General features: G+C 41.1%; 1 protein-coding gene across 8 annotated transcripts in view; it reads left to right on the forward strand.

Moving 5' to 3' along the window:
- EHBP1 (EH domain binding protein 1) overlaps positions 1–22300 on the forward strand; it is a 206796-nt gene that overhangs the window by 14261 nt on the left and 170235 nt on the right. For all 8 annotated transcript variants that reach the window (XM_059467501.1, XM_059467502.1, XM_059467503.1 and 5 more), the window contains exon 3: positions 13988–14045. In XM_059467501.1, the coding sequence (XP_059323484.1) occupies positions 13988–14045 (58 nt within the window). The remainder of the gene's footprint in view (positions 1–13987; positions 14046–22300) is intronic.

Genomic DNA, 22300 nt, shown 5'->3' on the forward strand with positions numbered 1-22300 from the left:
ATATACACATGTGCTATGGAGTTTTATTTTTTCCTATCCCAATGCAAGTTCCCAGTCACAGCAAAGAAATTGCAAATAGTGTTCTCTGTCTCTGTTCAGACGTAGCCAGAGGCAGCAGAATGATTTTTGAGAATACTGAAACTAGAAGAGCCTGCAAAAGCTATACAGGCTTACAGTTGCTAAAAGTGGTAGTAAAAGTTATTCTTGTTCCTTATGTAAATAGTTCTGTGTCAGTTTAGCACCTGCCTTTGTTCAGAGCAGACTTGATACATTTTGTGCATTTTTTTTCTGTTTAGGTATTTTTTACTTGGAGGGTGGAATAAAGTCTTTGCTTCTCCTTCTGCAGTGTGGCCTAATTGTAGAAATAAAACTCAGAAAAAATCCTGGTTCTGCTTCCTTTCAACTTGCCTTGTAACTGTGCAGAAAAAGCATCTTTTCTATCACTCCCTAATCTGTGTGCACAAATCATCTTTCATCAACTTTTCTACATTTTGCATCCACGGTTACTTATAAGCAGGATTTTTATCTCCTGTTAAAGGCCAGATGGTAGCAGCTCTCTGTTCAGTGGTAATGGTGTAAAACTACAAAATGACACTTAGCTGTGTGGAAATAAAGTGCTAACAATTCCTCTGCACAAAAATTCTGCAGCCACACTGCTCCTTTACTAATCCAGCCTTACAAGACTGATAGAGAAAAATGATCCCTGTTTTATGTCTCTGAGACAGAAATTGTACAGAAGGTGCAAGGAACACTCTCTGTACTGATAGGAATTGTATGAGCGCAGATTTATGATAGCAAGGTGCTACATAACTAAAGAAAAAACTGCAAGTTGTGCTTTACAAACTTAAAAGAGTGGCCCCTCCCTTTTAGTTTTTTCAATATGAATCATGTTAATCATGAGCTTATTTACAAGTGTGTTTGGTCAGAGTGGAAACTCTTGTAGCTCAGTATTGAGGTAGAGCAGGACCAGTGAAGCAGAGTATGTGAGAAAAATAGAACAGATAACTCTGGAGGGGGATGACCAGTGATTATTGATCTACAGTTCCTGGTTTTTGGAAGGTTTTTGTTGTGGGGAAAGTTTTTTGTTTGTTTTCTATTTGCTTCTGAAATTACACATTCAAGGAGTGATGTGTAATTAAGAGTATGTATACACACTGTCTGGATTAGAATTGCTGATCTTTTTTTTTTTTCCCTCCTCTCTACATTGCTGTAGAATTTATTCTGTAATTTATTTTCTGCTTGAAGTTTGCATTATAGCATTTTCTTTCATATCACATCCATAAAATTGATCCCAAAATGTAATGCTTGTGGAAGAGAGAATGTGAATATCGTGGGGGTGGGGAGAAAGAGACATTTTATTTCCTACCCTTAAGAAAATGCCAAGAAATCTGTGCAGTGTGTTTGATGCTATTATTTTACTTGTTTGTTGCTCCAGCATATCTGTCCTGTGACTTATTGTAGGAAGAGCTAGGGTAGCACATGAGACATCTGAAATATTTATGAGGTTAAACTGCCAGAATGGCTCTGTGTTTGGTCAGAGACAGACTGTATTTTTGCCTCTTGACTCTCTCTCCAAGCAAACCTTCATCACCATTCAGAATCACCAGCCTGCTCTGTGGCTGATTCTTGAAGACCAGGATTGTACAGAAACCAAATACTTCAAAGGCAGAAGGAAAACGTAGGTGCTTGCTGTATGTCTGGTGCTGTTAATAATGTGATGAAGCTGGCCTTGTGTCATCTTTATTTTCCTGGTTTTTTTTCTCTTTGACTGAACTTCTTTTTCTTTGCATTGTTAGATTTCCTTGCCTTGTGTCATGAAATGATGTGTGCAAAAGGCAATGTCTGGCTCTGGTTTACACTTGCACTTCATTTTCTCCAGAACACTTATTTCCATTGGCTTTGAAGTTTGAGGGTTTCAGTGGCCCAAAACATCTTTGCCCGTTAGCTGCATTGAAGTGAGTGAGTAAATTCACACCTCATTTGGTGCTGTGCTGCTTGTCTGGCTGCAGAACAAACAAACACAACCCCTGTTTTAGTCAAAGCTGACCAGAGCAAGGAGAATGAACCTGCCGACGTTGCTGCAGTGGTGGAAGGGCTGAAGGCTCGGGCCTGGCAGGTCTCCTGGGTGCCTCTGTCCGGGGTGGGTGCAGCTGGAGCTGCGGTGCTGAGCAGAGCAGTTTCACTTCCTCACAGCTTTGGGGAAGGAAAGTGGCTCAGAAGGTGTTGGTGCTGCACGGGGCAGGGAGTGAAGAGCTCTGTGCCAGCTGTGTCTGTCACAGCTGGGGGAACAAGGCTGAGTTAACAGGTCGAGCTGAGATAAATGCTCTGTGTAAGGTCTTGTCTGTGCTCAGAAAGTGGAAGAGTTAAGGAGAGCTGCTTAAAGCATGAAGTGCATAAATAAAACCTTGCTAAATACACTCGATTCATGAGATTTGCCCATCACTGTGGTACAATTAATTTTCCTGAGTGTGCTCCACGGGCCTGCCCTTTCTCTTGGAAGCTCCTGTGGTGCTGCAGTGGGGTGAGCCCGTGTGTGCTGTGCTGGCCCTGCCAAGCCTGGCCTTCCATCTGAATGCTCCAGAAGGAAGTATGTAAAAATTTTGCAGGCTTCAACTTTTGGGCCATGTTTGTTTTAAAGATGAAAAGTGCATTTTGTATAAAATACGCTGAAATATGTGGAAAATCTTATTTTGCAGAATCCAAGGAGTTTGTGTGCCCACGCATCTCTATTGTCCGTGTTGATGATTCTGCACATAGCTGGTTTTCCCCCCCAGTGCTCAGTGAACTCTGCACAGCTAAAATTCATTCTCATTCCCTTGATGGTTAGTTTGCAGAGTGGATTTTATTCATTTGGCTTCTTTGACCTTAACTAGACAAATGTATTAAAATTCCTATTTGAAATGGAATAATTTACAGCAACTTATCATAGTTTCTTTTACTGTAATACCCTTCTAAAAGCTTGAAATTAAAATTTTTCCTCCTGTTTATCCTCACTTACTAGATTCTGCAGCCCTTAATCTGGTAGGAGGTGTGTGCCTTTCACTGTGAGGACACTGTTCCTCCCTTGGCACAACAAGGTCTTGCAGTACGTTTGAGAGGCATTCTTTTAATTTCAGTGGATGGCTCTCATCCCTTTGCCAGATTAACAGTATATTTTCCTCCAGAAACCAGTCTAGCTTCCCTTTTTATTCACCTTTCTGCTTCCAAGGAGAACTGCTTTACACACCAGACACATTTGTATTTACAGATAAAAAATTTTTGAATTAGACTAAAATTGAAATCTAAGGTGAGACAAAATACTTAATCTTTTAAGCTGTATGCACTGTGGGATAGAGTGGCTCTGTCTCTTGATCCCTTTGCCTCATTTAATGGTACAAGACTGGAATCCAGCCTGCAAGACATCAAATCCACATAATGAAAAATCTGGCCAGCACCCAGGCGTCTTCTGTGGCTGAAGATTTTGCTTTACAGCTACCCCATGGCACAGCCCTTCAGCTGTGTAAAGAAGCCAGCAGACTAAAACACAACCAGGCATTTCACAGTAGCAGGGAAAAGGTACAGGTTCTGTCTGTTTTAAGCTGAGATGGGAAACAACCATGACAGCACAGCCAGAAGAGAGAGGGCAACACAGGAACCAAGGTAGTGGCTGGCTTTGGTCTCAGTCTCCAGTTAAAAATTTGACTTTGAAGGAGTTGATATTTGTGTGTATGTGTCTTCATTGGGAATGTAAGTAAGGACAGGATGGTGTTAACTTTTAGCAGCTCAAATCTCAACAATTCTGGGTATATAAAGGACCTTGAGGAGTGTCCTCCTTGTGGTTGTTAGTAACCAGAGTGGGTACAGTCTGGTGTACTGAAAAAATATGAAGGACCACTACTCAATTCCTTCTGTAGGGATGCTGGGACAAAGGGCTTTGTTGGTGGAAGTGCCTAACTTGAGTGAGAGCTAGTTGTAACAGAAAAATATTTTAAAGGAAGTTTATTTAAAAAAATACCAACCTGTCTGGCTGAAAGGTACTATTTCTTTGTGAATGAATGAATTCAGCCACAATGCTGGTGCTGTAGGTTTGTTTTTTTAACTGAAAGCCATGCTTAAAGCAGTCAGCATAAATATACTGTCACTTCCCAGTTTAACTGATCTTGAAATGAGTAGTTAAAATCTAGTTCAAAGTGCTGCTAGGCATCTTACAAGCAGCTCCTATTGGCAAAATCTGTCCAGGTCCTTAATTGTTGCTGTTCTTAGGGAGGTTTTGGATCTTGGAACAGCAATGTTTCATCAATTGTATTTGCAAAGTGTGAAATTTGTATTTCAGAAACTTTACAGTTTTTAAAAGCTGTACCTTTTTTTGTTTGTTTGTTTGTTTTACATTTCAAAACAGAAATAGAGGTCTTTCAGTTAGGTTGAGGGTTTTTTCTTCTTTTTTTCCCCCCATTTTTGTTTTCAGTTTATTTTTTGCCATATCAAGCCCCTAATGTTGGCAGGAGATTTTGCTTTGTTTGAAATATCCATGACTAAACATACCTTTTTTATTAGCCAATACTTGCTGCTGGATGTAAGCCATGGGTGTTATTTGAGGGCATTAATTAAAGGCTTGGTCAGTTATAACTTCCTAAAATGATACAAATTTTTAGACTTTGGGTGCACAAAGAACTGTTGAGCTGTAAATGGGAGTAATCTGTGTTGGTTTTGGGATTGACTTCTGTAATCAGAAGTGGCAGCTTTTGTTTCAGGAAGCAGCTTGGAAGCAGTGTAACAACTTAAATAGATTGAGCTAGAAGACGAAGAATCATTCTAATTTTGCAGTCTTTGGAACAGTTATTTAGCTGCAAATACTGATTGAATAATTTTACTTTTTATGTCCACATCTCCATCTTAAAACAGCTCTTGATAGGTCACCAGTATGAAATGGGACATCTCATGGGAAATGATCATGGCAGTTTCCAGTTCCCTGGAAACCATAAACAAAAATTTTGTAAATCTAGTAAATTTTTCATTAACATGCAAGAAAATCATAGCTTTGATGTTGACAACATCTACATATAGCTTACTGCTGCTAAATTTGCCACGTTGGCTCATTCTCAGTTTTTACATTTTGACAGTCTCACTAAGCTTGGAGAAGATGAGGTCACTTGAGGCTCTGGGGTTTTTTTGTTTTGCTTGGTGTGTAAATGTGTGACTTTGGTTGGGGCCCAAGTTTCAGTGCAAGGTTCTTGTGTTTCTCTGTGGTGTTTTGAGGCTGTGCCTGCTTCAGAGATCTGCAGTAGCCAGTGCATTATTGCAGTTGGTGAAATGTTCTGGTTTGGTGCCCCTGGAGGGTGGCAGAAAGGTGTGTTGTTCCAGGAGTGTTGCTCCAGGAACTGGGAGCTTTGCTGAAAGCAGGTGTCATTCTGTCCTGCTTGTTCATACAGGGGATGCCAGAATCAGGGCACAGAAAGCAGTTCAGGATCCCATCCTTCAGCACTTTCCTCCCCCAAAAGTGGGCTCATACTGCTTGGTGCCATCTCTGTTGTAGTTGTGGCTGAGAGCACCTGGCAGTATTTGCAAAATCTGCTCTCCTGGGCAGTGACAGGGACAAGGAGCTAGCACAGCATGCCATGGTTTCACTAGGCACTCTCCACAACCCTCCCTCTTTTTTTTTTCCTCCTTGTGATACTAATTTGCAAAAGCAAAAGGAGGCTGCTGACAGATGAGGAAGCCTTAATTGGGGAGCTCACTCTGCGTGAGCCACGAGTTGCCTGTGTCTCAAAATAAATATGGATTAATTTAGGGCTCAGTAGAGTGATCATTTGCAAGACTAAATATGAGTTTGTATCACACCAGCCCTTCCACACGGCTCCTGTGGCATGGACACAGCTTATCAGGAAATCTGCCCCTGAGTTTACTGAATGCTTGTGTTAGGCTACAATCTTCTGTGGGCTTCTGTGTAACTCCAGAGTTTGTGCTGTTTTTGTATATTCAAGCATTTATCCAAGCTTTTCAACCTTGCAATTATCAGAGGCAGACTGCTGTGTGTCATTTGGGTTTTTGTAGGTATCAGCCTTTTTTTTTTTTTTTTTTTCCTGGCTTGTCTAACCATCTCGGTTCCATAATCTGGGCACCTGAGATGGTGGTAGGAATTTTCTCTTCCAGACAAGCTCTATGAACTGGTATCATTCTACCCATGCTGCCCACTCAGAAGCTTTTAGTGTGTTCACAATTTCTGTGCATCTTCAAATGGTAGAAGTTGCTTTGTGTAATCTACAACATACTCTTAAAAATAAAAACAAAAAAATACCTGGTGCTGTTGGTTTGGAAGGGAGCTTTAAAAGACATGTGGTGCCAGATTCTTCTGCTTCTGCTTTTGCAGAACTGTAATTTTCTTTGGGATGTGTCCATGGATAGCAAGCAGAGCAGGAGGATGGAGGCATTAATGCACTGTAGCTTCTGAAACTTGCTTTGTCTGAGTCCTGATGTGGACATTGGAATTTCTGTGGAACAGGAGTATAAACCTTTGTTCATGTGTCTATGTGTAAATGCCAAACTTGCCCAGGCAGTAATAGCAGCAAAGATCATCCTTCTCTTTAATTGCTCATGGTAGGCTATGCAGAATTTCTTAAATATTTTAGACAAATTGGAGAAGGAAGTGTCTGTTGTGAATAGTTGATGTTCCTGAAACTGTGGTTTTGGTGCAAGATACAATTTTCTGTTCTGCAGGAATGACAGAAAAATAGTTTCTAATCTCTCGTTTTTGTAGACTGAAAACCAGTAAAGCCTTCTCTTTGAATACTATTTGACACAAAAATAAATTATGCAAAAGAGAATAGGGTCTGATTAAAATTGGCAATGGTGTGCCAAAAAGTCTCTTGCATATTTTTAGTACAAAAAGTATGGTTTGTGTGGGCATTTTTGATGGGCTGAAACTGTGTTTCAGGCAGCATTTGTCAGTCAAAGAGTTTCATTTTAATTGGTTTTTTTTATTAATACTTCTTATCATGAGAATGCACCTAGCAGTTATACTTCAGAGCTTCAGAATAAGAAGGGGTAACACTCAATTGGGCATCCTCAGTAATGTATGCACATTATTGTATAAAGATAATTTTTGGTCTGTAGGTAGAGGTGTGAGTAGGACTAAAATCAAAGGGAGGTGATGTTGCTCAGTGTCTGTCTTGAAATTTTCTGGATGCTGTATAGTCAGTGAGGACAGGAGATGGAATTGGAATTCAGAATTCCCTGCTCAGTTTGCTGGATCTGTTTCTGGGTTGCTGTCACGGGTGTTTTATTGTCCCATGGCACGGTGAGCCCGAGAGGGGCAGCGCTGACCAGGGTGTCTGCTGAGGACGGGAGGGATGTGGAGGTGCTGGGGGGCTCCAGAGCAGGGACACGGTCGGGCCCTTCTCCTTCTCAGGCCGGCTTTGAAATGCACTGTTGTGCCCGAGGTGAAATAGTGTTTTTTTTTTCCTGTCTGTTTTGTGTTTATTCACGTGGCAGCTGTCAGGCCCAGCTCCGCAGGGCAGGGGATCAGCAGCGCAGTGAGTTCACAGCAGGTCAGGCCCTGGCGGGCGGTGCAGGCAGGTTTGTGGAGTTCCTGCTCTGCTCAGGAGGAGCAACCTACCAACTTGAAACACAGAGTTTGTTTTTTTTTGGGTTTTTTTTTTTTTTTAAAGCATCTTTTTTTTTCACTGTTAAAATGTAGACCAAGTGTTCTGGCAAAAGAGCATAAAAAGGAAAATCAGGCATCTGAAAAAGATCTGGCAGCTCCTTCCTGTGAACTTTCCACTGTAAAGCAATACTTTCCATTCAGGGTTTGTCTGAATGGCCCCATGCTCCTCCCTGCCAGTCAGCCTGAACAGAACTGACTGGTCGGTGTCACCATCAAGCTTTCCTGGAGCAGCTCCTGGTTATTTAGGAGGTTATTTAGGCATCATTAGGTATGGAGTGCTGGGTGGTGTTTGTGAGCTCTGGTGTGGACAGCTGTGTGGGGTAAACGTGTGGATTGAGCATTGCTGGAGTAGATGTCTGTCTAAGGGGAGTGTCTGTGATTGTGCCAGAGTGAGATAAGGAACCCACGTGGCCCTTATCCTGCAGTACTGAACCCCTCCTGCTGACAGCCAGGCTGAATTGGACCAGGCAAAGAAAGCTTCCACGTGGAGAGCAGCTGGATGGGACCTAAAATTCAGGGACTTGTCAAGGCATCTTTGTGTTACTGCCTAAAGGATGTAAAAACCACAATTTCTGAAGACTAGGGTCAATTTGTGTATTCTGCACTGTAAAACTCTGTTGAAAAAAGCTTTAAGACAAGACTTTACTAGATAGTTCTGCAGAGGGTTTTTTGCTGCAATAACTCTTTGAAAAATGAAGTAAAATCTGCCCTTGTCACTTTTTTCTGAATAATAGATGAACTTGGGTTTTGTTTAATTCAGCTCATCCTACAGATTTCATTTGTGTTTGGTTCGAGAAAATCAAGTAATCAGCAGTACATACTACACATTCCACTCTCAGCCTTGCAGACAGACACTGTGCAGATTCAGTAGGTCTGACTGCACTCGTAAAATAGGTCAGAGTGTCTTGCTTTTCCCCTATTTTGTATAAACCAAGCAAAGCCAGACTAGAGCTTCTTTTGAAAAGCAAAGCATAATCTTGAGATGTAGGTCTTGTAAGAGGCCAGTCTGTTTAGCAGCAGATGTGTTAAAAAATGGAAAATTCACTTCCCAGGGCGAATTCTGGTCTTTCATTGGGCTTGTGTAGTCTTGGAAAAATCTGTAGAGACCTCTGGTGGGAAGAAATGGAGGAATTTTCTGTGTTAAAAAGTGAAGATGTAGAGGTGGATGGATCTCAGCTGTGATGTCCTCTTGCTTTCCCTGTTTTAATGATTTCTCTTTTGACATTTCCCAGGCTTGTTAAAACTACTGAATGGTTTCAATGATAGAAGAGCAAACTCTGCCTTTTTTTAGGGGCTTGGTGCATAGTCCAGAATAAATTGTGTTGAGGGGATGCTCCGATAGTCTGACATAATTCTGTGGGATGGCACAGGCCTTACCCAGGAGTCCTTAACTTCCACCATGGAAGTTAAGGTGAAGTGGGGAAGAAGACCCCAAGCCCCTTCCTGAACTGCACAACTTTCTCTTGTAATGTACTTCGTCTTATAATTACCTCAGAGGGGTTTTACCTGCACTGCAGTTTATTCTCTCAATGTCTCTGGCTCTTGCAATCAGTGGTGTACCTGCACTCAGCAAGAGGCTCATTTGGCAAATGCATCAATGCCTGACATCATTCCTCCAGTGTCTCTGGGCCTGTTTAAAGCATTGGCAGTATCTGCCTGCACTTCCTGCATGCAGCTGTAGGCAGCTGTGAAATTTCATTGATGGTGACCAACAGGAAACTCTGGGGGAACAAACCTCAGCACAAGGCTTGTGAAAGGCCATGGCCTGATTAGTTCCTTGGCTAATGGTAATACATGGCAATAGGGCAGGACCTAGTGCAGAAGACTGCACTGTAAAGAGTGCTTTTCAAAGTAATTAGCTGTAAAATGAGGAAAAGCAATGTTCATCCCAAATTAATGGTGCTATAGAACCAACCACATTTATTTTTAAGAGACCATTAGAGAGCTTTGGTGGTGTTTCAGCAGCCATGTAGAAAGCTGTGCTAGTGGAGTGGGAGGATTGGTCCCTAATGGATGGAAATTGTGCATGGCATGCTGGGATGCACAGTGCAGAAGGGACAAAAGGTTATTAAAAAAAAAATTCTTATCAGAAGTACTTTGACATTAGTCCTTAAGTAATTATTTTTATCCTTCAATAGGTGCATCTGCATGCTATTGTGCTAACACTGGTGCTTCTCTTATTAATTATACTCTTTTAAGCTTGCTTCACAAGAGTAATCTAGCAGCCCATACTAATTAATGCAGTTCAAATCAAACATAGTAAAAATAAAACAGCTCAGCTGAAAAAGAAAGAAAAGGAGAGGGGAAGACAAAACTCAACACTTAGGCAGTTTGATGCCAAAACAAACATGCAAGGCTGTGCCATGTGGGGTACATACAGAAAAGGTACCTTGTACATTTCAGGCATTTCACAGTTATTGAGTTTATGAAATGTAGTGGTACCTTTCTACTAAGAAATCCTGTTACCTGCTTTCCCACCCTTCACCAAAAAATTGTTAATCATTGGTTTTGCTGTTGGCTTCAGTGGTCCGAATTATAGTTAAGTGCATTTGCAGTTCTTTGCAACAGCAGATTCTAACCCCAAGACTTCTATAGCTTTTTGTCATTGAACAGTAAGTTTGGTGGAGAAATATGTCCTGGGTAATGTTATCAGCTTCTGCTCAAAGGTTTACAAAACAAGAGTTCACAGGAGACTGATACCTTTCATGTCCTTCTTTTACAAGTGATGTTTGGAGAGTTCTGTAATCAAAATATTGTGCCAAACACTTCCTAGAATGGTCAGGCCAACACACAGAAGACCTTGAATCTTGCACAACTGCCTTTCAGTCAGTAAAATTTGTAGGGTATGAGGTGCTGATCAGATGTCAGTCGTTTCCAGTATGCAGAATGTTTTTATTACATTATTTAATAGATGAGGATATGGCAAAGTTTGATTCCAGTATTTATCTTTATTTTTTTTTTAATTGGTTGTTTCAGTGGGAAAATGGAATGTACCAAAATCATTGCTTCCATCTCATAGGAAAAGCAGGCTTGGTTTTGAATTAAAAGTGTTTTATAATTTGGATCCCATTTTAATTGTTTAGTGTGCAGGGCAGAGGTGAATCTCTTTTTCTGAGCCACAAACTTTGAAATCAATCTTCCTTGCTTCTTTGCTAAGTTTCACTTGTAAATAATAAAATAAATTTACTACTATGAATTGCCTTTCTTCAGGAATAGTTTTTTTGTGAACCACACAATAACAAGTAAATACCAAATACAGGTTTATGGTAAGTTTTTAAAAATGCTGTCTTCTGGATCCAAGCTGGATCCTTCAACCCCTGCCACTGGATCCATGCTCGTCCCAGTGGCAGTCCCTGATGTCCCAGTGCTGATGGCTTCCTTTGGCTCCCCCTGCCAGGGAAGTGCCCAGCACCCCCAAGGCAATGGTGGCAGGCTCCAGAACAGTGTTAAACTCTGCTGCTGAAAGGTCAGTGGTGTTGAATTGATGGATTGATGCAGTTACTTAGTGGGGAAATGTACTGTCCAGCTAAAACCCAGTTCTCTTCCCCTGCTCCAAATCCATTCTCTTAAGGTAAGCAGTGTGTTATTCCTGCTTTAGGCACACTGGCATTGCTGAATAAGTGACTGACTGAAAGCTGCTGGATTTAAAGAAATGAGAAATGTCATTTGTGCAGCACAGGAAATTATTATTATTTTTTATTGCTGACCATTAGCACTTGTTCAGTTTGCAGCATTGTGATTGTGGATTTTGTATTTGGAATGATATCCAAGTTCAATAAGTAAACTCATAAAGGATACTAAAACTGGTCTCCAGACTAATTCTTCAGAGGTGATTTTGTTTGCTTTGGTTATTGACTAATGAGCAGCTGAGGTTTGTGATGTTAAAGGAAGGGAGATGTCTGAAGTAGGAAATATTGCCTAATGCTTTCAATTAGCAATGTGCATTATGTGATATCGGCCATTTCCTAGCACTGAGATATCATTAATAACCTTGAACGCAAAATTGCTGATTAAAATATGAGCTGGCTTTTTCTTCTAGAAGTATATTGCCATAGGAGAGCTAGGAACAGATTGTGGGAGGAAAGGTTGCTCTTGGTTTTGTTAGTCAAACAGTTCTATGAATTGAAGATATTTTAGATTTGTTGGATTTGTGACTTCCTTGAAGAAAATCCCTTAGAAGAACTGCAGTGCTTTTTGTTAGGTTTCATGTGGTGTACAGAGAGGGGACACTCATCCTTTGGGGTATTTTCTTCCCTTTTCATCCTGTTCCATTTTCCTAAATTTTCTGTCTCCTTATTGTGGTGACCTTCCTTGGGTTTTTTGTTGGTTTGGTTTTGGTTTGGTTTGTTTGTTTGTTGGTTTGTTGTTGTTGTTTTGGTTTTTTGGGTAAAGTGCCTCTGGATGTGAATTTCTCTCATACTTGAAGCTGAAGGAGCAAATTGTGCTCAGTACTTAACAAAATAAATATATAGGTGAGAGAAGTGAGGGGAGCAAATGCTGCTCCTGCTTGTCCATCAGCATGGCTTGGTCCTCTCAGCCTGAATTAAAACTTTAATTGGCTTTTTCATGTTAGTGCATTTCTGTATGTTCCTGGCAGAGGGAGTTCCTCAGGACTGGGAAATGTTGCTGGTGTGGGTTTGGATTGCTTTGCTTAGGGGTGTGTTGTTTTTCCCTGGTGCCACAAATACAGTTCCCATCAAATGGTGCTGCTCTAAGCCAAAGATGAGAACCCACCACCAAGTGAGCACAAAGAGCTTTGAAGTCCAACAGACTGAGTGAATTTACACTTTAAAATACAGATTATTTCACTTTCAATTAAAAAAAAAAAAAAAACAAAACCAAACCAAACAAATCTTGTGTCCTCATTTCCTTTGCAGGATCTGCCTGTAGCTCAGTTTTTTGGGAGAGCTTTAGTTCTGGTGGGGTTTAAGTGTGAATCATGGGTGAGGTATTGCTTTTATTGTAACATGCAGAAATGATCAACAGCTCAATGGAAAAGTATGTATGAAAGGAAATATGGCCAGCACTTCAGTGCCTAAAATGATTATTAAACCAGTTGGGGTTTCATTTGAAAAGTTTGTTATTAAGTAGGTAGTGTGCCTGTGATGAAACAGCAGTGGGAACACTGCCTTTACTCAGAATATTTGTGTGGGGGATTTTGGGTGCATTTTTAATAATGATTTGAATGTATTGTGCTTTGACTTTTTCTTGGCTACACCCATTTTCCCCCACTCTGATTTGTTTTGCTGTTGGCTTTAGAAATGCAAGGATTCTTACACTGGTGTCTCAAAAATCTGTGTAACAATTTTTTTCCAGGCAGAGTTGCACATGCAGGTTTAGTATTTTTAAGTGGAGATGTGGACTCCATTGAAAATCCTTTGTGGGTGGATTTACAGCTGGGCTTCATGATGGAATTCAGGTCATCAGCCAGAAAACAAAGCTGGAATGGTGTCAGGAGTCTGCACAAGAGGGTTGCAGGTCTGGAAGTGGGACCAGAAGTGTGGTCATCATACAATGGGACTTAAGTGTATCATGGGGGGAGGATGGGAAGTCTGGAAGTTAAGTCAGTGTCAAAAATCACTCAGACACAACTGTAAAACCAATAAGGCAGATATAATAAGGGTAAACTGTTAACCAGTAAATAACTCCTAGGAAATTTGAAGAGAAAGTAATTTGTATTGGAAGGGTTGTTTATTGAGGTTTCCATCTATATTCATTGCAAATACCAAATAAACAATTGTTTGGGAAACCACACTGATTTTCAGTATGTTTGTCCTTTGGAGTATAAGTTGAGGAAGTGCTGATTTACCTGTCATTGTCCAAGGAGATTTTGAGGAGTAATACAGGACTTGATTCTCTTGCTCTTTGTGTTACTGAAGTAGAAAAATAATCCTTTGTGTAACAAAAAGTGAAATTACCTGCTTTCTTTGCAACTTAGATGTAACTTTTCAATATATCTGCATAGAAATTAAAGCTGGAATTTGCATTAATGTTTATTCTGGGTACTGGAATGTTTCCAAGGTGTCTGTGAGTCTGGATCCTGTTCTCTGCCCCATGGAAGAGTTTCTGCTCACATGTGCTGCTGGCTCTGGGGAAACATCCACAGGCAAGGAGAGCAGGAGGATAATGATGACATTACTGGGTGGACTGGAGGACAGCCTGTCTCTATAAATACACATTATTTTTCCTGTTAAATGGCTGGTGCTGAGAGTGGGTTTTAGATGAGCTATTTTTAAGAGAGCATGTTATCCACTAAGGATGTCATTACCTGTTGCAAGAGTTTTAATATAAACTGTTTACATATTGATCTTCTTGTATATTAAGCTGTTTTTTCCTTATCTTCAACAGGCAGCCAGATAAACTAGTGGTGGTTTGGACAAGAAGAAGCAGAAGAAAATCCTCTAAGGTTGGTTGATTCCTTACTAAGTCCCAACTTGAGTGACAAACAGGGTCAGTGGTTTGAGGGACTGTTTTTCTGAAAGTGAGGAGCAGCCAAATAAATAAATGAGAAGTATTTTAGTTGTTGACTTTTCTTTTTAATTCAGTTTATCCATAAAGTTCAGAGTAAACTGCTGTTGATGTCAGTGCTAATTTATGGGAACTCTTAACTCTGATTTCAGCTTTGGTTATTTGTTTAGCAGAATTATATCACTGTCAGTTCAATTCAGTTATTAATTGCTACACCTAATTAGAAAGGAGAATTGGTTTCTCTACTAGAAGTGTATTAAAAAAAAGCCCCAACTAATTAAAAAAAAAGTAATAAAGAATCTGCCATCCCTGCAATAGGCAGATAAAGCCTGGATAAGAGGCTATTTCACAACCTGAAATGCTATAAATAAAAAAGAATAAAAGCAGGGTCTTTCAGTCCAGCAGAGTGTCTCTGAAGTGAATATTTACATCTTCTACAAACACTGTGGGCAAACCTGTAAATTTGTGTTTCATGACTAATAACTTGGTAGCCTGAGGAATGGGAAGCTCTGAGTGAAGTCTCTCCAGTCTCTGGACACTGATCAAGTTTGTCTTTCATGGGGACAGGGGTGCATGCTGTTTTCCTCCCTTCCCTTTAGCATCTCCTGTTCTCTTTGAGATGACTTGGGCTTACTTGCTCATTCCCTCATTGCCTTTCCCCATGCTGTGGCCTCTTAGCCTGGTTGGATTTATGGCAAATGATCTTGTCAGAGAGGAAAGTTTGGAAGTTGTAATAATTCTTTGGCACTTCAGTTTAAAAAATGATGGTATAAGCTTGTTTTTCTTTTTTTGTGTGTATTTGTGTAACACAATATGATGTTTTAAAGAACTCTGTAATAGTGGAGAGAGGGCATTCGTGATAGAGAAGATATCTTGAAATAATTGTGTTGAAGAGCTTAAATATTTAGAAAATGTGATACATGGTTTTCTACTCTACTCAGGAGAGGCTTTGGGTTTATTTTTTACTGGTACTCCTCTTTTTCTAACCCCTTTTTCTGATTGTCATGCATATTTGTTGTATTTTGTCTTTTAACTTGAGGTATAAGCTATTCTAGGCTGTTTTAGATAAAGACTGGTTCCTGACTGCACAACTAAATGTTGTGCATCCAATATTCTGCTTCAGGTTATGAAAACCCAAAGGTGTCACCTGATGAGTAAACAAGGGTGTGAGCTCAGTCTGGTACCTGTTCCTGTTCCATAGTCCTCAGCAAAGCCAGCCAGACTATTCCTGTTTCCTGAAACATCAACTAACCCAAGTTCCTTTGAGTTTATAGCACAGTGTGTATCTAGGCAGTAAGTGCTGGTGCCACTAACTGATGTCTGATGTGGCTCACCCTATGACAACTTCTCTGTATTAATTTCATTTAGTTTCTGTTGCACAGAGAGATAAAAGTTATATCAAATGCTTGCACAAGCTTTGTAACCCTGAAAAGATTGGTGAAAAACAAGGTATTTGTCATAAATGACTGCTTTGTTGGGGTTCAGAATACGTTCAGAAGGAGAAACTGTAACAGAAGTCCAGCATGGCTTTGTGAGCTGATGGGTTTCTGCCTGTCATTTTATAGGATCCAAATGACAGCATTTCCCTGAGGCAACAGGATTTTCTGGCATTAGCTCAGCTTTTTGGGCTTGAAGGTTTTTTTCAGCTGGGCCATGAAGTTCCATGATATGTCCTCATTTTTGGTCACCAGGCAGAAGAAGCAACTCTTGGATAAACTGGCAGATTTAAACCTGAGACTCAGAAAAGTTTGGCTGACTAAATCATGTTTAGTAAGATCCCACAGAGGTGCTTTGGAAGAGGCTGAGTGGCCCTGAAACGTGGGCAGAGCATAGAGTTAATTTTAAAGCTTTGGTAGATGATGTGACTTGAGCTGTTTGGGTCAAAAACTGTAGATCAATAAATGTTCTTGATCTCTTAGTCATCCTGCCAGCAAAATACTTTATTCAACATACTTGTTTCATCTAATTGCTTTACTGGAAGCAAGTCAAATGAATATTTCCTCTTATTTTATTTTTGGTGGACACTGGGTTCAATGAGTACAAAGCATTAATAATTGTCTGGTTTTCAGCTTCTTGAGAGGGAGGAAGGGAGGGACGAGGTTTTACCTTACTGTAAAGACGTTGTGAAGAGTTTTTTGGAGGTTATGTTTTTTGAACTTTTCAGATTATTAATGAGGCATATCACCAGCAGACAGTTCACAAGCTCACAAACATGGCCCTTTGGATGCTCTCCAGTAGCTCTGTGTCTCTTTTGTACTGGGAAAGTACAAGAGTTGTATTAAGCAAAAATGTCGTGCAACTGGAAGATGGAGCTCTGGATGAGCACTGGGATGCCTGCTCTAACTGATAACAATTTTAAAATGCCATTGAGCTGAAAGCTGAGTTCTTGATGTCCTTTGAAGCCCTTGTTTTTGTGGGTTTCCATGATTTTCATATGCTTCCTGCCCCACATGCTCTTTTTCCAAATAAGCTACAGTGGTTCCTTTATTAAAAGAAATAATAAGAGGCATTATGTGCAGGAGTCTGATTATTTTTCTTCTTACTGTGGGAAACACAGAATAGGAGTTGTAGATATGTTGAATTACAGTAAGTTTCAAAGTGTTGCAAATGAAAAACAAACACTCATTTTGAAAGAGCATATAAATAGCAGTCTGAGGGGTGGATGGATACAAGACCATAAATACATCCAGCAGTTACTGACCTTAATGCAGATTTAAGTTACTTACAGTTCTATTTTGGGCCCTGCTCTCCATGGGCAAGTGTAATTTCAATATATTTCATGAGATGTGTCAGGACAAGGTGGCTCTGTGTGGTTGGGCATCTCTACTGTGTGTGCCAGGAGTTTACATAAAATGGTGATTTGCAGTTTTGCTGTGCTTGGCAGAATTGCTGTGCAGTCCTAGAACCGAAATGAACTTTCAGCTTGAGAAGGGTGGGAGTCACCTGTCTGCAGGTGCAAATGCTGTCTGTTTGCAAAACCAGGTGCACTCTTCAAGCTTTATTTAGATGCTGTTCAGCATCCATGGTTTACAGACAGTGCAGCTTGTAGCCATGGACAGGTTTAACTCTTCTTCAGTACCCTGGCACACTGGAAAGTTGCCTGCCCAGGTTTCAGGCCCTGGGCTTTTGGATTTCTCTCAGTCTTTTTTTTTTTTTTTTTTCTTTGGTGGTGGTAGAATGTCTTTGTTGTAGAGTAGAGCAAGGGAAAAACGTGTTGAAAATACAATTACCTTCATTTCACTGAGGTGCTCTCAAATTTCCAGGCTTTGAAGTAAGAAATTTCAATGTGAAAACAGATGTTGCTGTGATGTCAAGGAGGTACTTTCTGCTATTCCTGTGAACGTGCAGGGGCTTATGGTTGAATTATACACCTCTGAAGAATCAAATTTGCACTTGCTTCTGAGAGCCTTACAGAATTATTCTTCAAAGATTCTTTCTGTATCAAAGCTGAAAGAAGGGGCCTTGCCTGTGATTTCAGCACTTCTGTTGCAGGTTTATCAAAAACTGTTTAAGCACAAAGGAGAAGGAACAATGCTGAGAAAAGGGAAAGAACTTGGGCAGTGAGAAGTAAGAGCCAAGAGAAGCAAAGGGACAGGGAGAAAAAGGAATCTCTTGTACTCAGCAGCAGCCTGGCCAGCATTTTTCCAAGGCTCTTCCATCAATAGAGCAGCAGCTGGGTCACCTGTTTTGCTGGTTTTGGCAATCTGTTGCCTTTTCTGGCTACTTTATTGCCCAGTGCCAGCCCTGCCTGTCCCTGCTGGGCTGCAGTTCCAAAGGCATGTTGTGCCCCTGACATGCTGATGACTGTCTGGGACCAGCACAGTTCAATAATGCCATTCCTGGAGCTTCTCAGTTTTTTAGTAAAGTTACTTACAAGATCATGCTGTAGTTGTAATCCCTGACTGTAAACTGGAGGTCATTAATACTCTTTTTTTTTTTTTTTTTTCTGGGAGTCCACAAAGTTGACTTGTGGTGACATTCTGAGGTGCAGTGATGGTTGTTTCAGAAAAATAACGCTGTGTTCAGGCTTTTTTTTATTTGTCTGGGCTTTGATTTTTTATTTGGTTGGTTTTTTTTTTTTTTTTCTAATAAGAAACCCTATAGATGATGTGAGAAACTGATTGAAGAGACAGGGAAGAGGCTCTTTATCTGAGCATCATCTACTGTGGATGGTGAATAAAGCAAGATCTGGTGAACCAAATAGCATGATTCATGTATTTAATACATGATGTATTCATCATGTATGTCATGAATGTGTGTGTTTGAAATCAAGCTTGAAGAGGTAGCCCAGTCCTAGAGAAGCTGTGGTGGAGATGAGTTTTTGCTGGTTCCCCAAGCTCAGCAGTGTTTCTGTAGCTTTACACATGTGCACAGCTGTAACCCGTGTGCCTGCTGGTGAATTGAGACATTCATGGGGAGACCTGTGGGGATCCCCTGCTTTCCTTGTCTGCTCTAAGGGGGCACTGACAGCAGTGTGTTGATCAAAGGCTGCCTGCAGTTTCCAGGGCTTTGAACTTCCTTCTTTGGCACGTGCTGGGTTTTTTGGACGGCATCCCAAGGCATGAGTGTGACTGGAGCGTTGTTCTGGTGCCCAGCCTTTTTTAACTGGTGGGCCAAGCACAGGGATTTCAAGATGATCATGGGGGGGATGCAAGCTGTAGTCTGGAGTATGGCCTTTAATTTGTCTCCCTTTGTGACACTGAGTTACAGAAGGACAAGAAGAAGCCATTCACAAGCTGCTGGTTTCCTCTGGTGTGAGGGAACTGGCAGCTTTTCCCAGTCCATTCTTTTTCCAGTAGGTCCATTAACAGCCATATACAGCTCTGGCTGTCTTGGATGGTGAATGACTTTGGTGGGATGCATCACATGGAGCAAATCCTTGGTGTTCCAATGTTCCAAAGCCACACTCCTGGCATGGAGGCACCAGATGAAGGATCTGGCTGCTTAATGTCAGCTCTTCCTCTTGAGTTCTTTTTTTTTTTTTTTTTCCTTTTCTGTCTAAGTGTTCTGCCTGGATAACACTGAAGAAGAGGGATTATCCTTACAAGCTGAGCTGCCCTAAGCACTACTGGAGCCAGTTGAGCTCCTGCTTGCTTCTTGTGCCCTGAACAGCCTGTCACACCGACAAGTAGCAGAGCTGGCCTGGTCACAGGCAGCTGGCAAAAAATTTAGAAGGAAAAGAAAATCAGCAGTTTGCTGGCTCACAATAAAGCCCCTCTTATGGCTGCAGGTGAGGAATAATCGTGGGTCTGTTTCAGATCAGTTTTGCTTTTAAAACCCAGTATTGACAGCTTGGCAATAAGAACATATTTTTTATTCATAAATATAAACTGTTCCATAATTTACAGCAGACTTAAAATATTATGGTCAGCTCTAGCATCTTACAGAAAAGTAACATGAAATTATCCTGCACAACAGGATGAGGCAAGGTGGAAGTGAAGAAAGCAGAAAAGAGATGAAGCATCTGAAAGGGCAGGTTCCTGAAATAATGTAGTGTCAAGTCTGTCATTCCAGTTCAAGCACAACAAAACAGCAGTGACGTTCACATCACAGGTGGTGGATTGCAAAGCTGGCTGCCTGGATTGGAACAGGATTGGAACTGCTGTTTTAAAGAGAAAAATGGATAGCCTGAAGTGCCCATGCAAGTTTTGTAGGTTCATCTCCACTGCCTTTCTTTAAGAGATTTCCTCCTCTCCCAGTCATCAGTTTTGTGCCAGAGCAATGCTGTAGGTTGGACAATGTCATTCACAGCCCTACTCTATTTATAGGAGATTTCAGCAGCCCATCCTGTAGCTCCTGTTTCCAGATTTAAAAGAGCTTTCATGCTATGTTGTTTTCTCTCATGTTCCACTTGCAGAAAAAAGAAAGAGTTGCCTTTTACATTGAAATGCAGCAAAGCACTCCTGCTTCTCTTTCCAGACCATGGCTCCCATCCCTCAGGTCTGGAGACAAGTCAGGCCAGGGCAGGGCTGTGGGTGAGGCACCTGCTGCTGGAAGTCACTTCTGCTTAGCTGCCCTTGCCTTGACTTCCAGGACAATGGGAGATGGCTGGTGAAGACCAGTAGCAAATGAGGAAGAAGTGGGTCTAAAGGCACAAACACCCAGTGGAAAATGGAGTTAAGGAGGGGATTAGGGTGGAAATGTATTGTGCAGCTGCAGCATCTCCTTGGCTGAGCCCTGACAGCGAGTCCTTGTCACCTGCAGCAGTGGCCTGATCCAGCTCCAAGTAAAGACTTATAATTTGGGAGTTGAAAAGGTTTTTGATAGAGGCCAGATGTACCTTGAAGAAACTGCAGCATAGAGGTACCTGGCATGAAAAATGTTGCATTAGAATAACACTCTGCATCTTAATTTTAAATTACTGTCATTTGCCAGTCCTCTGTGTTTCTCTGGATTTGCTTTTCCTTTTCCATTTCTCCTTCCCAACAACCCAGACAGTTCTTTTGATGTTATCTTTTACTGTCATGCTGTTTATGTGATACAGTGTTTATTTTTCAAAGCCAGAGGAGGACTTGATAACATTCATGATCACAGAGCAGCTTTGCTTTAAAAGCTCATTAGTTAGAACTTGTCTCCTGGTTGTTGCTTTCAGTGACAGAAAAACATCTATATCCCCGTGTGTTTATTGTGTGTCACTGACTTTCCTGGTGGGAGGAAATGCTGATTAAGGGCTTGAAGTGGTGACTGCACCAGTGAATGCTCATTTTCTAGGCTTTTTTAATAGATGGAACAAGTGATCCTCAGCTGAGCAGGCTGGCAGTGCCTGGACCTTGGACAGCAAAAGTTTGACATGATTTTCAGTATTGGCCAAACCCAGCAGGAAAGCACAGGTTTCAGACACACCATGAGCTCCAATTATTTTTGTGCAAAGTGGTACCTGGAAAGAGGATGGAGTGCCCCTATGGAGGAGAGGTTATTGATTTTACAAGGTGCTCCCAGGGGACATGGCAGATGAGCTTGTGCCTGGCTCTGGATCACTGCCTTGTGTCTCCTGAGGATCTCTGTGGGCAAGCTGGGAGTGATGCAGGGGACTGTGGGTTCTGTGGGACAGAACACAAGCTGCAGCTCCAGTGCCTGTGCTAGTAATGGCATCTGCTGTGCTGTTTTGCTGCTCACAAAATACCTTTTGCTTGTAAAATATATCTTTTGTTTGTGTTATTTGTTGTTGTTTGCTCTGTTATTCAGAAAATGCATCCAGGCCCTCTTTAGAATGAGGAGATTAGACTGAAATTTGTGGAGTAAAACCAGTAGAAATTGGCTTCTTTCAAGTTGCTCTTATTTTAAAATTCCCTTTTTTTAGAAGCTCCAAGTTGCTGCTCTGCAAACACAAAGCACAGACACTCACTGAAAAATCTGATCTAATTAGGCATCTTTGGGAGCTGGGGTTTCAGGCAGAACATCAAAGAGAAAAATATTTGTGATAAAACCAAAAGAGAACTGGCAACATTTGGCACTCCCTACTACAGTGGCAGAGAGCTGCTGCCCCTAGGGGGATGGGACTGCTTCTCCAGCTTTGTCTTTCCCACTTTGGTACAGCAAAGTCATCCTTACAGTTACCCAGGTTACCTTAAGGCCCCAGAAAACCTGAGTCACAGGCCCTGCTAACCTTATTGAAGCAAAAATGTGTTCTAATAGACAGTCTGAATCTGAAGTTCTGAGTGTTGGAAGAAGTATGAAATTGCAATGAGTGATGCTCTAGAATTTAAAAAAAAGAGAAAAATAGCCAAGTTAATTGGCTTCAGGTAACAGTAAATAGATTGTACAGTCTTTCCTGATAAAACTTCCAGATGTTTCTAATAATACCCTGGTTCTGTAGCTGTCAATTCTGCAGCAGCATCCTTCCCTCATTTGTCTTACAGCATCACAAAGTAGATTAGGTTGAGCTTGGAAAAAGGCACACTTATTCCAAACCAGAGCAGGAATGCTCACACACGGTGTTTTCTGGGACTAGCTGTTGAAATGTAAATACAGGCCATGCACTAATCCAAACTGATGCTCAAAGGTAGGCAGGTTCTCAGTCTATTTAACTGTTGGGTTTTTTGTTATGTTTTCTAGATGTTGGTACTCCACATTGTTAATTCTTAAAAATTTAAATGTTTTAGTAGCATTAAAAATCATTGTTTTCCCTTTCCTCAAGTACAATGTCTTGTTCCATTTATGTATAAATGTGATTAGACCTGCACTGTGTGTTGT

This window comes from Ammospiza nelsoni, chromosome 3 (assembly GCF_027579445.1).
Source record: "Ammospiza nelsoni isolate bAmmNel1 chromosome 3, bAmmNel1.pri, whole genome shotgun sequence".
Lineage (NCBI taxonomy): Eukaryota > Metazoa > Chordata > Aves > Passeriformes > Passerellidae > Ammospiza > Ammospiza nelsoni.